We start from the raw sequence: 12,569 nt of genomic DNA, 5'->3' as shown, positions 1-12,569 counted from the left end.
CTTGGTAGACCCAAAAAAGGAGAATTTATAGTTGCAGTTACTATAAATGATGATTCTTTGGGACCAACACCTGAACTATCAAATGTGATAAGATGTGAAAATTGACAACTCGGACTTCAACGGGCAACTTTGACTTCAACGGGCATATTAAGATGCCCTCCCACGCCTCTGTTCATTAGAGTTGGATTGAAAAGGTTTTCTGGAAAAAATAATAGGACGATATAAAAAATTAAATTAGGAAGAGATGATACCGTTTTGAATATTTCCTTTACGGAACTGAGATATGAATGTTGGTTCTCTTTTTCATTCTTTTTATAAAAGTTCATTTTGTGCATTTTTAAGATATATTAATTTTTTCTAGGTTTTTGAAGAGGAGCCTTCTACTTGGGAAGACAAGCTTGACTGTGTCAATCCTTTGTTTGATGTTTGGAATGATGTACATAGACGTTGGGTCTATCTTGAAGGAATTTTTACTAGTAATCTCGACGTAAAGACTTTACTTCCAGTCGAAACTTCACGATTCCATAGTATCAGGTTAACTGCTTACACAGTTTAATATATTTACCCATCTTCACGAAGACGAGGTTCAAGGGAGGGGATAAGATTTGTCAAAAAATTTAATTCTTTTAATCTATATATTGTAGCCAAAATTTAATCTTTGGGATTTCCGATTATGAGTGCCTTTACTCGGAGGGGGGGGGGTTGCCTGTTCTATTTAGAATTAATTAAATTATCTTATGATTTTAGTCTTTAATGTGTAAAATGTATTCTTATAAATTTCTTGAAATGTTAACATAAAAAAATTATTTGTTTTAATTTTTATCTTGTAATATATACTTGTTCTGTTGGAGTTTCAGTTATGATTGTCCCGAGTAACTATGCCAATAATTTCTTACCGAAATCTTTTTAATGGGAAAACAAAGTTTTAATTGATAATAGTTTTAATTAATAATAAGCAAGTCCTTAGTTTTATACCCAAACTATTAATATAAAAGAACCATTTAGCTATAATTTAGACCTCTTCAACGGCTAACGTCATTTCTTAGAATGTAGTTGACTTACACAGTTTAATATATTTACCCACCTTCACGAAGAGGAGGTTCAAGGGAGGGGATAAGATTTTTCACATTTTTGCTAAGAAAAATGTCAAGCCTGTTGGTGAAACCAGATATGACGGTGTGCCTCTTCCAGCTGAGTCACTATTTCTTTTTTTTTTTTTTTTTGCTATTGATGCTACTGAGGGATATATCAGAAGGAATGGCAAGTGTTTTGTTAGCCCATTAAATATGCATATCCAGATATTCCAACTGCAGAAAATCATACATAGGCAGAGAACATATGGGAGGGGGTTTCTTCCTTTTGTTTAAAATCAATCTTTTGTTTATTGATTCTATTCCCACATAATTCGTTTTCTTTTTTATTCCACTAGTGATTCAAATACTAAAGTAACGTGACTTGGGAAAGTTCACACCCTTTTTTTAAGGATATACAAGCACTCTATAATCAGGACCCTTTTTAGAGTTTAAGGAAGAAAACATCAGATTTCTATAGATAAAAAGTATTAAATTGATAAATTCTTCGTCATTTTTTTCTTGTGATTCATTACCCCACTTTTGTCTTCCTGTTTGTATCATTCTAAAAATAAACTGTTATTATTTTTATGAGCGAGCACAAGTATCTATGGAGTATGAAGCTGTTTTCTAAAACTAAAATTATAGTAACCAAACTCACTTTCTACAACCGACGTAGATTCGCTTGGCATATTTTGCCAAAGCTTTCAAATGGGTTTTGTAGCTTTGTGTTTTGAGCAAGAATCCGTATTTAAAATAGCTTCATTTCCAACCCTGATTTTAAAAAAAATCGGAACATTATATACCATCTATTGTCTTTTTTTTTTGTTACCAACCTGATGTTATAGCACTTATGAATTTGAAATTTCAAAATGTTCATTAATGAATATTGCAAACAAAAAGAAATCTCATAGAAGGCTATATGTCTGTGACATTTTATTTTAGCTTACCCCCTGCGTAAAAAATATCTGAATTAAGTTTGTCTCAAAACTACAGCTTTTAAGTAATGCTCTATGATATGGGAGGGATGAAGCTCACAAGAATGTTATTGAGAAAAAGATTTTTGCAACGGGTAAAGATTTAAGAAGGGTTTCTTAAATTGAAACTACAACCTTTAAGTAATGCACTATGATGTGGGAGAGACGAAGCTCACAAGAATGTTATTGAGAAAAAGATTTTCGCAACAAGTAAAGGTTTAAAAAATTTTCTGAGGGTAGAATTCAAGCAGTGCATCAAAATAATCAATACTAAATTTAAACCATAATCATAAATTATATTCATAGTATGATTAAACCATAATCATACTAAATTTGTACGAATAAAACTACTAAGGATTCAACTGTTTGCTGTGGGGTAACAAAAAAAAAAGAATTTCTATAGAGTTCAGTTATGGCTGAGCCCAGATGCTATACCTGATGCAGTTGAATTAAAATGGAATAGTTGTGGGGATCAAGTCATGGCTAATTGTAGAAAAAGCCAAGACAGATAGTCCAACTGAGTGAGAGGCAATTCTGGCTTTAACCCCCTTTATTAGGATTGTATAAAAATAATGTTAGTTTATTCGTTAATAGATATGTCTATCTATTATCCGTCCATGTGAATTAAAATCAAATAGTTGTGGGCGTCAAGTCATGGTTAATTGTAGAATTAGTCCAAACAGATAGTCCATTTGAGTGAGAAAAATTTAGAGAAAGTTGGTCTCTTTGTTATCAGCAAAAATTCATAAGTATTGAGAAATAATCTAATCAGTATTGCGAGCTGTCTTTGCTCAAACACAAACATAGAATATACAGTTTAAGACGCGTCAAGAAATAAGTAAGAAAGTTGAAGCTATTGTCAGAGACAGAAACTTTGGAGGGAAGAAACAGACAGTTAAGAAGTTGCAAAAAGTAAGGAGAAGAAAGTTACTGATGGCCTGGACACCATAGACTTGAGATTGATTAAAACGATATTGAAATTATGTATAACAATGAAAGGAAAAGAAACAAGGGTGTTAGTATTCTGGGTGAGAAATGAAAACATGCTTTGATCGTTTTTTTGTTTTTTTTTTAGAAGCAAAAAAAATAGGGTGTTGAGCCACTATCTATCCTTTTTATACTTCTTTAGGTGTCTGATAAAGTGATAAGAATCTGGTGCATTTGATTCAATACAAGTTATAGATGTCTTTTTTTTCTTTTTATCGGTTCTACATTTTTGTTAAATATTGTCTTAATTTTTTAAATACATTTTAGCTCTGAATTTTTGGCGCTTATGAAGAAGGTTTCAAAAATGTCGATTGCATCTAATGTTCATATTAGTCAAGACGTTCAAAGATCCATAGAGCGTTTGAATGATATCCTTGGGAAAATACATAAAACCCTTGGAGAGTACTTGCAAAGGGAGAAATCTTCCTTCCCCAGGTAGTTTTTCTTTTGAATTACACTTGTATGCCATTTCGTCTTACTACTATTCGCTAAATTGTTATATTTTGTTGAATGAGATGGTAGTAAAAGGGTGGAAAGTTGAGTCATCTTATTGTTATATATAGTTATTTATATTTTTTTTTTGAAATTTATACTTCAGTGTGGAAAAATAAATAGATTTGCTAACACTCAGCTGGACTGTTCGAAAAAGAAAAGGAAACTAAAAATGTCTTAGTAACTATATTTAAGAGTATTTCATCTATATCCGAAAGGCAGTACTACATTTATACTTTATTTATAAGAACATAAAAACAACATGGGAAAGATCTTTTGCAGAACTATATTAATGTAATGTATAATATCTTATATATTATTACGACTTATGGTCTTACCTGTTTCGTACAAAATAAAGGTGTAGTACAAAACGAAAAAAGAAAAAAACAACTGCAACAACATACAATGCAACAAGAAAATTATATTGTAAAATGCGACAATTGCAAATACAATGTTAACTACTGAGAAACAAAAATAAACGCTGGATATATAGGTCAGTGGATGAAACAGCCAAGACAAAAGTACACATTTTGGACAAGCCTTTTACTCAAAGCCTTTTTTTTATTATTATTTTTTTTTTTATCGTAATTGTAACAGTATCTGCACCTTACCACCATACAAAACTTCTGTCTATAGACAAAAGTGGCAGATGCAGCTAAACTTCAAATTTTGAAAATAAATTGGACGAACCTGCTTAGATCATCTGGTCCAAGCAGCGTCTGAAGACCTTAAATGAAAAGAACTGAATGTTTGTTGAATGCAGCATACAACCTTACCTGCACCTTTCGGCTATAATGATCTCAATTGGCTCAGTTTTATAATATGCTTCAACACTTGAGCTTCAAAGCTGTATGACATTATCAATTTATAAAGATACTTTTATCGTGGAGCGGAGTTGGGAAACTGTGAAGCCGTGAAGTGGGGACGGAGAAATAGAAATGGCGAGGCCGTAGAAAATAAAAATAATTTCTGTCTATATAATTTTAGCGATTTTTTTTTTATTCGAGCAGTGGGAAATAAGCATTGCGTGTCCAAACATTTTAGTATTGAGTGCAGTGTACGGGTTTTTGAGGTGTGTTTGCGGGAGGTTGAAGGATTGGAAAAAACATCCAGTAAGGTTTTTTTCATCTTTCGTTTTGATTTGTGCCTGTTTTAAGTTTTATTTCATCGTTTGTAGTAGTTTCTGCTCGTTTTAAGTTTAAATTTCGCTCTTTGCCTTTTTTGAAAACACTTGATGCTTTCATCTTTTACTTAAAGTTGTTGGGACTATCTAAAGGTCCTTTGTGTTGAAGATGACATTCTAATGAAATCCCAAATAACCTCGGAGAACCTGAAGCAGGCCAAAAAAATCGGAAAAAGAATAGAGTGAGTTGACAGGCAGTAATTAAAGTCGGATGGACTAAAGGAACCTGGAGAGACAAAACCTAATGACGCCCAATGACTATAAAAGTCTGTCTAGTCTGCAAGCAACTGGAGGAGGCCAAAAATCTTGGAAAAAAACGAGTCGTAAGACAGTAAAAGTAATCAGAAGATGGTAGACGAACTGGAGTGAGACTAAAAGAGACTGAATTAGAGAAAAAAATTGTAAAAGGACTGTGAAAATCAGCATTGTAGGAGAGAAGTTGCACAGCAATGAAAAGTCAGAAAGGAATTGATAAATTGGAAGACAGTTAGACAAGTCTGATGGTACAAAGGGAGACTGAAGGAAACCTTTGGCTGAATGCTGTTTGACTAAGTTGATAGATTTTTACATACAGCTATTGCCTCTCCTGTATTGACTCAAGACTCTTGAATTTCGTTTATAACAAGTGTTCTCTCTTGCTCTTTTCCCGCCTTTCCCGTCCTCCATCTGACATCCCTAGTTTCTTTTGACTTTCTTTACTTCATTCAGACCCCATTCACTGTCTCCCTACCTGGTGTAGTCTTTTCCCGACGTCTTTTACTCCCTGGATCGACTCGACTCTCATGCATGTACACAAGACTCTTAAAATTATTTATAATAAGTACACTATATGAGTTCTATTTCCTTTTGTTTTCCCTTTGTCTATACTGATTTCCATAGGCCTTTTCAAACTTTCTTTGTCTCTTCTAGCCTCATTTAGCCCATCTGATCGTCATTACTCTTTTGTGACCTCCTTCACTGTCTTTCGAGTTTCTTTATTACGTTTTGACTTGTTCTAGTCCTTTTCGTTTTTTTTGGTCTCTTCTAACTTTTCATAGGGTAATCTGATTTCCATAGTCTTTTCTCAATGTTTTTTTGTCTTTCCCACCCTTGTTTTCCCCTTTCTGACCTCCATTACTACCTTTTGACTTTCTTTTGATTTTTGCTAATTTCTTTCAATTTCCCGTTTGGCTTTTCCAATTTTTATAGTCCTTTTCCAACGTAGTCCATGTAGTAAGCCTTCTATAGTCCCACACAGATTTGTTTAACGTTTTTTGTTTCCCTTTGATTTGTCACGACTTGGTTTAGTTCTTTCCCGATGCTCTAACCCCTTTCAGACCTTTTTTTCTTCTCCAACTTCTCTCAGGCTATTTCAACTTTTGTGGTATCTCTTCCAACTACCTTCAGTCGCATCCAACTTTCTTACTGCCTTTGACTTTCTCTAACCCTTTTCCAACGTTTTTGGTAAAATAAAGAGAACGTTTTGGTCAATTACTTTGAAGAAAAAATCTAACCCTTTGAAGAAACTGAATCAAAAACAGCCAGAGTAAATGAAAAAACGAGTCACCAATTGAATTGGGCAAACATTCTTTGCTTAGCAGTAGGTTTAACTTGATTTTCATTAGATATGCAGACAAGTTGTCTTAAATTAGACTGTGGGAAAACATTGTTTGATTATTCTAATATTAAGTTTTTATAAATTGAACTTAAGGAAATATTACGTTAGTTATTGATCCAATCTATACACTACTTTTAATTACAAATTTAGACTAATCTTGTTCAAATTCATATTGAAAAAGAAGAGTTTCGTTGAATTTCGTATTAAGTTCGAAGAAGTTAGTTTAAGAATCCCCAGAATCAATTTCTGTTAATTTCTGATGTTTTAAAGAGATATGGCATTTTTGAGTGGAGTCGACTCTATGTCTCGAATACGATTATAACTTAGGTGACTTGATAATGATTCTAGATTGGTCAAAGAAGTGGTTTGTGACAGAGTACCTGCACCATCTGTCTCTGCCGCATCTCCACCACAGTGGGGTAGAGACGACAACGAACAAACAATGAGTAAGTAATTAATTGTTAAACATTTGTTGATTGATTTATTTTGTATTTCTTAGGTGGTTTATTAGAATCCAAGCTAGCTTCCGAATAATTACGGGGAGTTCTCACAAGCTCGAAAATTTAGGGAAACTTACGTTAATTTAGGAAAGGCAAGAGTGGGCGCCACTCTAGCCGTGTCTAAGTTAACCTAAGCTTCCCCAAAGGTATCTCACATTTTCAATATTTCAGAGTGGAAACACAGGTTTCCAGTTTTTTGTGGAGTTTTTTTTTGCTATTTTATTTTTGAAAGATTTCGCTTATTTTCGGTTTTGTTTAATTTCTAATTTTAAAAGAATTTGGACTTTTTCATGTTCATGTTAAAATAGTTTTGTCCTTTTTAATTTTGGTTCAAGTAATTTCGAGTTTTGCAAATTTTGGTCCCAAAATTTTTACATTTTATTTTTGCCCAGGCTTTTCGCTTTTTTTTATTTCTTAGCAGTTTTCATTTTTCTTCGATGTTTAATTCGATTTCACTCTAATTTTGTCTAACGAAAACCCAGATTACTAATGTTTCTTAGGTTTTGTTTTTGCTGTTTGACAATTTCTTTTGAAAAAATTCCGAAGTTTTTGTGTTTGGTGTAAAGTTTTCTCCTTTTTCTGATTTTTGTCGAACGGAAACACAGGCTTCCAATTTTGACTGATGATTTCACTTTTGGTCCTAGATTTAGATCGCTCTGATTTTAGCTTGAATTTTTTTTTTACCATTTTCAATTTTGTCGAGCGAAATATATGCATTTATATTTTTTTTCTTTTTTGCTACTTTCAATTTATTTCAGTTTAGTTGGTTTTGATTTTTTCAATTTTTGGAGTTTCCTCAGAGTTATAAATTTTTCTACCCCTGAGCACATATTTTAAATCTTTCTATTTTATATATTTTCAAATAATTTTGTAGTGTTTTTCAAAAATGTTGAAATTTTGGAAAGTAATTTCGTGTTTCTCAGTTTTTGTTGTACAAAAACTGAGAAACTTTAAAAATTTTTGGTTGAGTAATTTTTACTTGTTTAATATTGTTAGGTAATCTCGAGTTTTTGAGTAATTTGACTTTTAAATTCTTGTCCTAGTAATGATGATTTTTTATAGTTTTTGATCAAGTTTTTTCGTTTTGATTAGATTAACATATATTTTTACTTTACCGTTGTTGAGATTACTTCATTGACTCGAGAGCATCGGATTTTTCTTTATTTGCCTTGAGAAACTCTCTGGCGGTGTTGCTAGAAATATTGGTTTTATTAACATTACAAAATTAGGGATAGAGGATTTAGAAAGGTGGAAATATAAATAAAGGGTATATGTGAATTTCTTAAAAACTATTTCTCTCGCGTTAAATAAGCATGATAAGCTAATCAAATGAAAGGTATAATAAAAAAGAATATAATACTTATATTGAAAAGTGAATATATGTTTGGACTTGCGAGGTCAAGCTGAAATTTTTCTGTTCTGGATAAACTGTTGCTAATGTTAGTCTAGATAGTCTATAGTTAGTCTGATAGTCTGTGCTAACTATTCCAGAAAATCGAGCGTGTTGCACCTTGATGACGTTTCATACGTCTAGACTAGGTGAAATGATGAGAAAATTATTTAGTGCATACTTAGCAGTTATAGATTTTTGCCAGCATGAAATCCCATATTTCTTGATAAATGAAAATAAACTATTTATAGCAAATCTTGCATTGATATGATTTTCTCCTGTGTGAACTCTTATATGTTTTTAAATTATCTGGAGATGCTTTACTTAATACTTCATAATTGTAAAAATTTTCTCTAATATGAAACTCCATATGATTTGATGAACAAGTATTGAAAAAAACTGTTTATTGTATTTATATGCCATTTATATCTCGCATTTATATGGTTTTTCTCCCGTATGAATTATCATATCTGGACAAATATTATCTTCGAGGAATACTTTGGTGCATGTCTCTCATTTTTATGGTTCTTCTCCTTTATCAAATCTCGTATGCCTGGATAAATAAAAATTGATATAAAATATTGTAGTACAGTCTCTGTATTGAGATTGTTTAATCGTTTTTTTTTTCGTCGCTGATCCCTCTTTCTCCTGAAATTTTGATTTGGCACAAACTCAAATAGCTTATGATTATTTATCATTCACAATTGTCTTGTTCCACTTCAATTTCATTAAGTCTGGATGCGCTAGCAGCGTAGGGTATAGGATGACTTTTTTGTACGTGACTTTGATTGATAGTGCCAGCTGACGGATTTTTTAACACCTCAATTTTTTAATTGGTAGAGTTCCCTCTGTTTAAGTGATAATTTAATCATCCAATTCATTTTGAAATTTGCCAAATCAGGCGTTTTCATTATGACTTCGGTGATCTTTTAGCAATTAGCATCGTTTCCACATCATATTTATCTTTTCAACTGAAAACTGACTCCACATGTATTTATCATACTCACTAGTGGCTGATAAAACCATTTCATTTTCATTTATAGGCCCTGTCCGCAATGGTTCTTCTCAAAGGAAACTTATTGGATTTCCTATAGATTCGTCAAGTGCAACAGAAACTGTTTGGTTGACAAGCCCTTCCAAAGAAGCAAAGCAACCGGAGAAATTTCATTTAAGAACATCTGTTCAAATAGAAAAGCTATCGAAACGCACTATTGAAGAAACTTGTCTTGGCAAATGGAAGTGTAATTCTTGTGGGAAGATTGAAAATTCCTTGTATTTATTACAATTGCATAAGTCTACAAACTGTGAAACAGGACTGTCATTTAACTGTGAAATGTGTGGCGTAGAAATTGATGACTACTCAAACTTTGTCATCCATTACATGGAACATGAAGTTGATAAGAAAAAGAAGTGTCCCATCTGCTTATGCACAAATTTTAATAATATAAAAGAACACGTAATTGCGAAGAGCCATTTCTCGAAGGATTCTGCTACATTTAGATTTTCTGATCGTGTGTCTCAGATGAACTATAAAAAGCCAAAACTGGCAGTTTTATCCGATTCTGCCATGGATGAATGTTTGCAAGGTATTTATTTGTTACTTTTTAATGGTCATCATAATTCTAAATGAATTTAGATTATTAAATAGCTTGCACTACATTTACTTCAAATCTGCTTAGGTATTAAATGAAATAACTAGAAATTAATCATCAATGGCATTATTGTAATATTTTGGTAAATAAATGAGTGAGAATTCGGTGAGAAATGTCTTACACTCTATTGGACTATCTGTCTTGGCTTTTTCTACGATTAGCCATGACTTGATGTCCACAACTATTCCAGTTTACTATTCCATGGCTAATTGTAGAAAAAGTCAAGACATATAGTCCAATTAAGTGAGAGACAATTCTGGCATTAAACCCTCTTATTAGGATTGTATAAAAATTATGTTAATTCATTTGTTAATAGATATGTGTATCTATTATCCGTCCATGCGCCACTCCTAGGGCAGTAGAACTAAGGTAGATAGTCATAGAACCTATAGTTTTCAAATGTTTGGTTCAATGGCACAGGTAAACGGCGGGAGTAAGTGTGTCTCCCTTATTGGACCAATACTTGTTTGTTATCTTTTAGCAAGGCACGCCTGCCTAAAGCCTCAGGCAGGTTGACCAAGAATTTAAAATTGACATAGGACCATTAGATTGCCTGTAATGAGAGATAAACAAGGCACGCCTACCTATTGTTTTAGGTAGGTTGAACCAATAATTTAGAATTGACCGTTAATTTGTGTGGAATGACAGGCAAACAAGCGTCTAAAGTCGAAAATTGGGCCTGACACTCTGCAATGAGTGTCAGGCACGGCGATTGATTTAATTTATAAACTTAGACAATTGCACTAATAAGAATTGCCATTGAACCAAACACTTGGAAAACTATAGGTTCTTTGACTATATTAGCTCTATGACTATCTATCTTAGTTCTACTGCCCTAGGAATGATAGATGGTCGGATAATAAATAGACATATCTATTAACAAATGAACTAACATCATTTTTGTACTATCCTAATAAGGGGGTTTAATGCCAGAATTGCCTCCCACTCAATTGGACTATCTGTCTTGGTTTTTTCTACAATTAGCCACGACTTGATGCCCACAACTATTCCATTTTAATTCACTGGCTATGCCTTTATGTTGGCTATAAATCTATTTCTGAAAGTCTCATTCATAATTATAAAAATTTTCTTGAATAGTAAATGTTATAGAGAAGGAGAGGGCTAGTGCTGGGCCTTTTTAAAACAACTCCGAATTTTAATTTAGATTGAGGACTGAAATGATTCATGGAAGTGAATAAAATGTTCAACAAAATAACTTTGTTTATTAGTAAAAAAAAAAACAAAGGGAATAAATTTTTTTTATAAAAAAGACTGTTTTTAAATATTTATCTGAGGATTGTGACTTACACCATAAGAATGTAGTTAGTTTATATACACTTACTGCCATTCTTTTAGACTTAGAAGAAAAAGATCCATTGTCAAATGAAGATTCGGCAGGCCAGAATGTTAAAGATTCCATTTTAGCATATGGACCCCAGTCTCCTGTCACAGATGGCAGGCCAGGTTTCAAAACTGCATTTGACGTTCTAGTCCTACATCCTGAGGCTTTGCCTGAGGAATCAGTAATGATTAGATCAAATATTTATGGTAAGGATATACATTATCATATTCTTTTTACTTCTGTTTGTATTTTCTAATTATAAAACTAATATTGATAATAGTCATGGTCCTAGGGTGGGCTTCATTCGGTTTTCTGTATTACTGATAACGATACGTGATTTATTTTTATTTGAAAACGACTGAAACAGGGAAACATATTTTCAAAATTCGTTCGTAAAAATGGCAAATAATACATTTTAGGGTTGCTAATGCATAGAATACAGCACTAAGATATTGTGGTTTCGTCTGTATTGAAGAAATTTCTTGAAAATGATATTGACAGCTAGAACTTGCCTTTCAAACTTTCCTTAAGATGGAATGTAGGTTATGCCTCACCAAAACTAAATACTTCAACTAGAAAATCTAAGGTAGCCATTTGTTTTTATATCCTTTTGGAAGGATCAACACTGTATTAAAAGTATACAGCATTTATGAAAGTTTATTACACATAGGAGTGAGTAGGAAGAATAGTTGTTACAAATATTCTTATATCAAATAGATAAATTTCTGGATATTTGAACAATATATAGTTTTAAAAGTAACAATGACAAAAAGAAAAACTGTTAAATAAAATGTATCTGAAAAAAGAAGAAATTATCTGAAAGACTGAAAGGAATGTTTGGAGGTGGCATGGGACAAAGAGTTAACGGGAATTTAGCGAGAAATTTTCTGAAGACATTCAATAAAATATAGCTTAGGCAAAAATTGTGGCCACAAAACTAATAGCCGTCCTCAACAAAATAATTGAGCAAAGAAACCAATGAGAGAACCTTGGCTGAACTACCTCATTCAAAAAAGCTTTAATGGAATATTGTTAAACTGAAGTCACAAAAAATATAAAACTTGTCTCGGCTGCATTGCCTCATAAAGGTTCAGCCAAGAATGACAAAAAAAGGTTATGGATTCCTGCCAATTATATTATTGAAATTTGAACAGTCTTCTGTTATGCTATTTTGCCGCTACCCTTGTGTATTGTTCAGCCCCTGGTATGATTTTATGGTATAATAGGATAATAAAAAAGAAGAATATTGATCGTCAGCCTCCAAGACATAGATTTTGAAAAAAATCAGACGACGAGAGTGCACCTTGGCGGGTAGGCTTAAGACAGTTATGAGTCGTTTCCTAGGAATGGGTGGAATATTTCTTTTATCTGGTTCCAGG

At 32.7% G+C, this 12,569-nt stretch overlaps 1 protein-coding gene across 1 annotated transcript in view; it reads left to right on the top strand.

Moving 5' to 3' along the window:
• The window catches only part of LOC136027548 (uncharacterized), an 84,341-nt gene that overhangs the window by 36,190 nt on the left and 35,582 nt on the right, over positions 1-12,569 (top strand). The window contains exons 3-7 of the mRNA XM_065704907.1: positions 362-534; positions 3,302-3,469; positions 6,655-6,752; positions 9,240-9,782; positions 11,205-11,396. Coding sequence (XP_065560979.1) covers positions 362-534; positions 3,302-3,469; positions 6,655-6,752; positions 9,240-9,782; positions 11,205-11,396 — 1,174 coding nt within the window. The remainder of the gene's footprint in view (positions 1-361; positions 535-3,301; positions 3,470-6,654; positions 6,753-9,239; positions 9,783-11,204; positions 11,397-12,569) is intronic.

This window comes from Artemia franciscana, chromosome 5 (assembly GCF_032884065.1).
Source record: "Artemia franciscana chromosome 5, ASM3288406v1, whole genome shotgun sequence".
NCBI classification, from domain to species: Eukaryota; Metazoa; Arthropoda; class Branchiopoda; order Anostraca; family Artemiidae; genus Artemia; species Artemia franciscana.
Note: the sequence above shows the minus strand (reverse complement) of the source record. Positions and strands in the feature narration are given on the sequence as shown.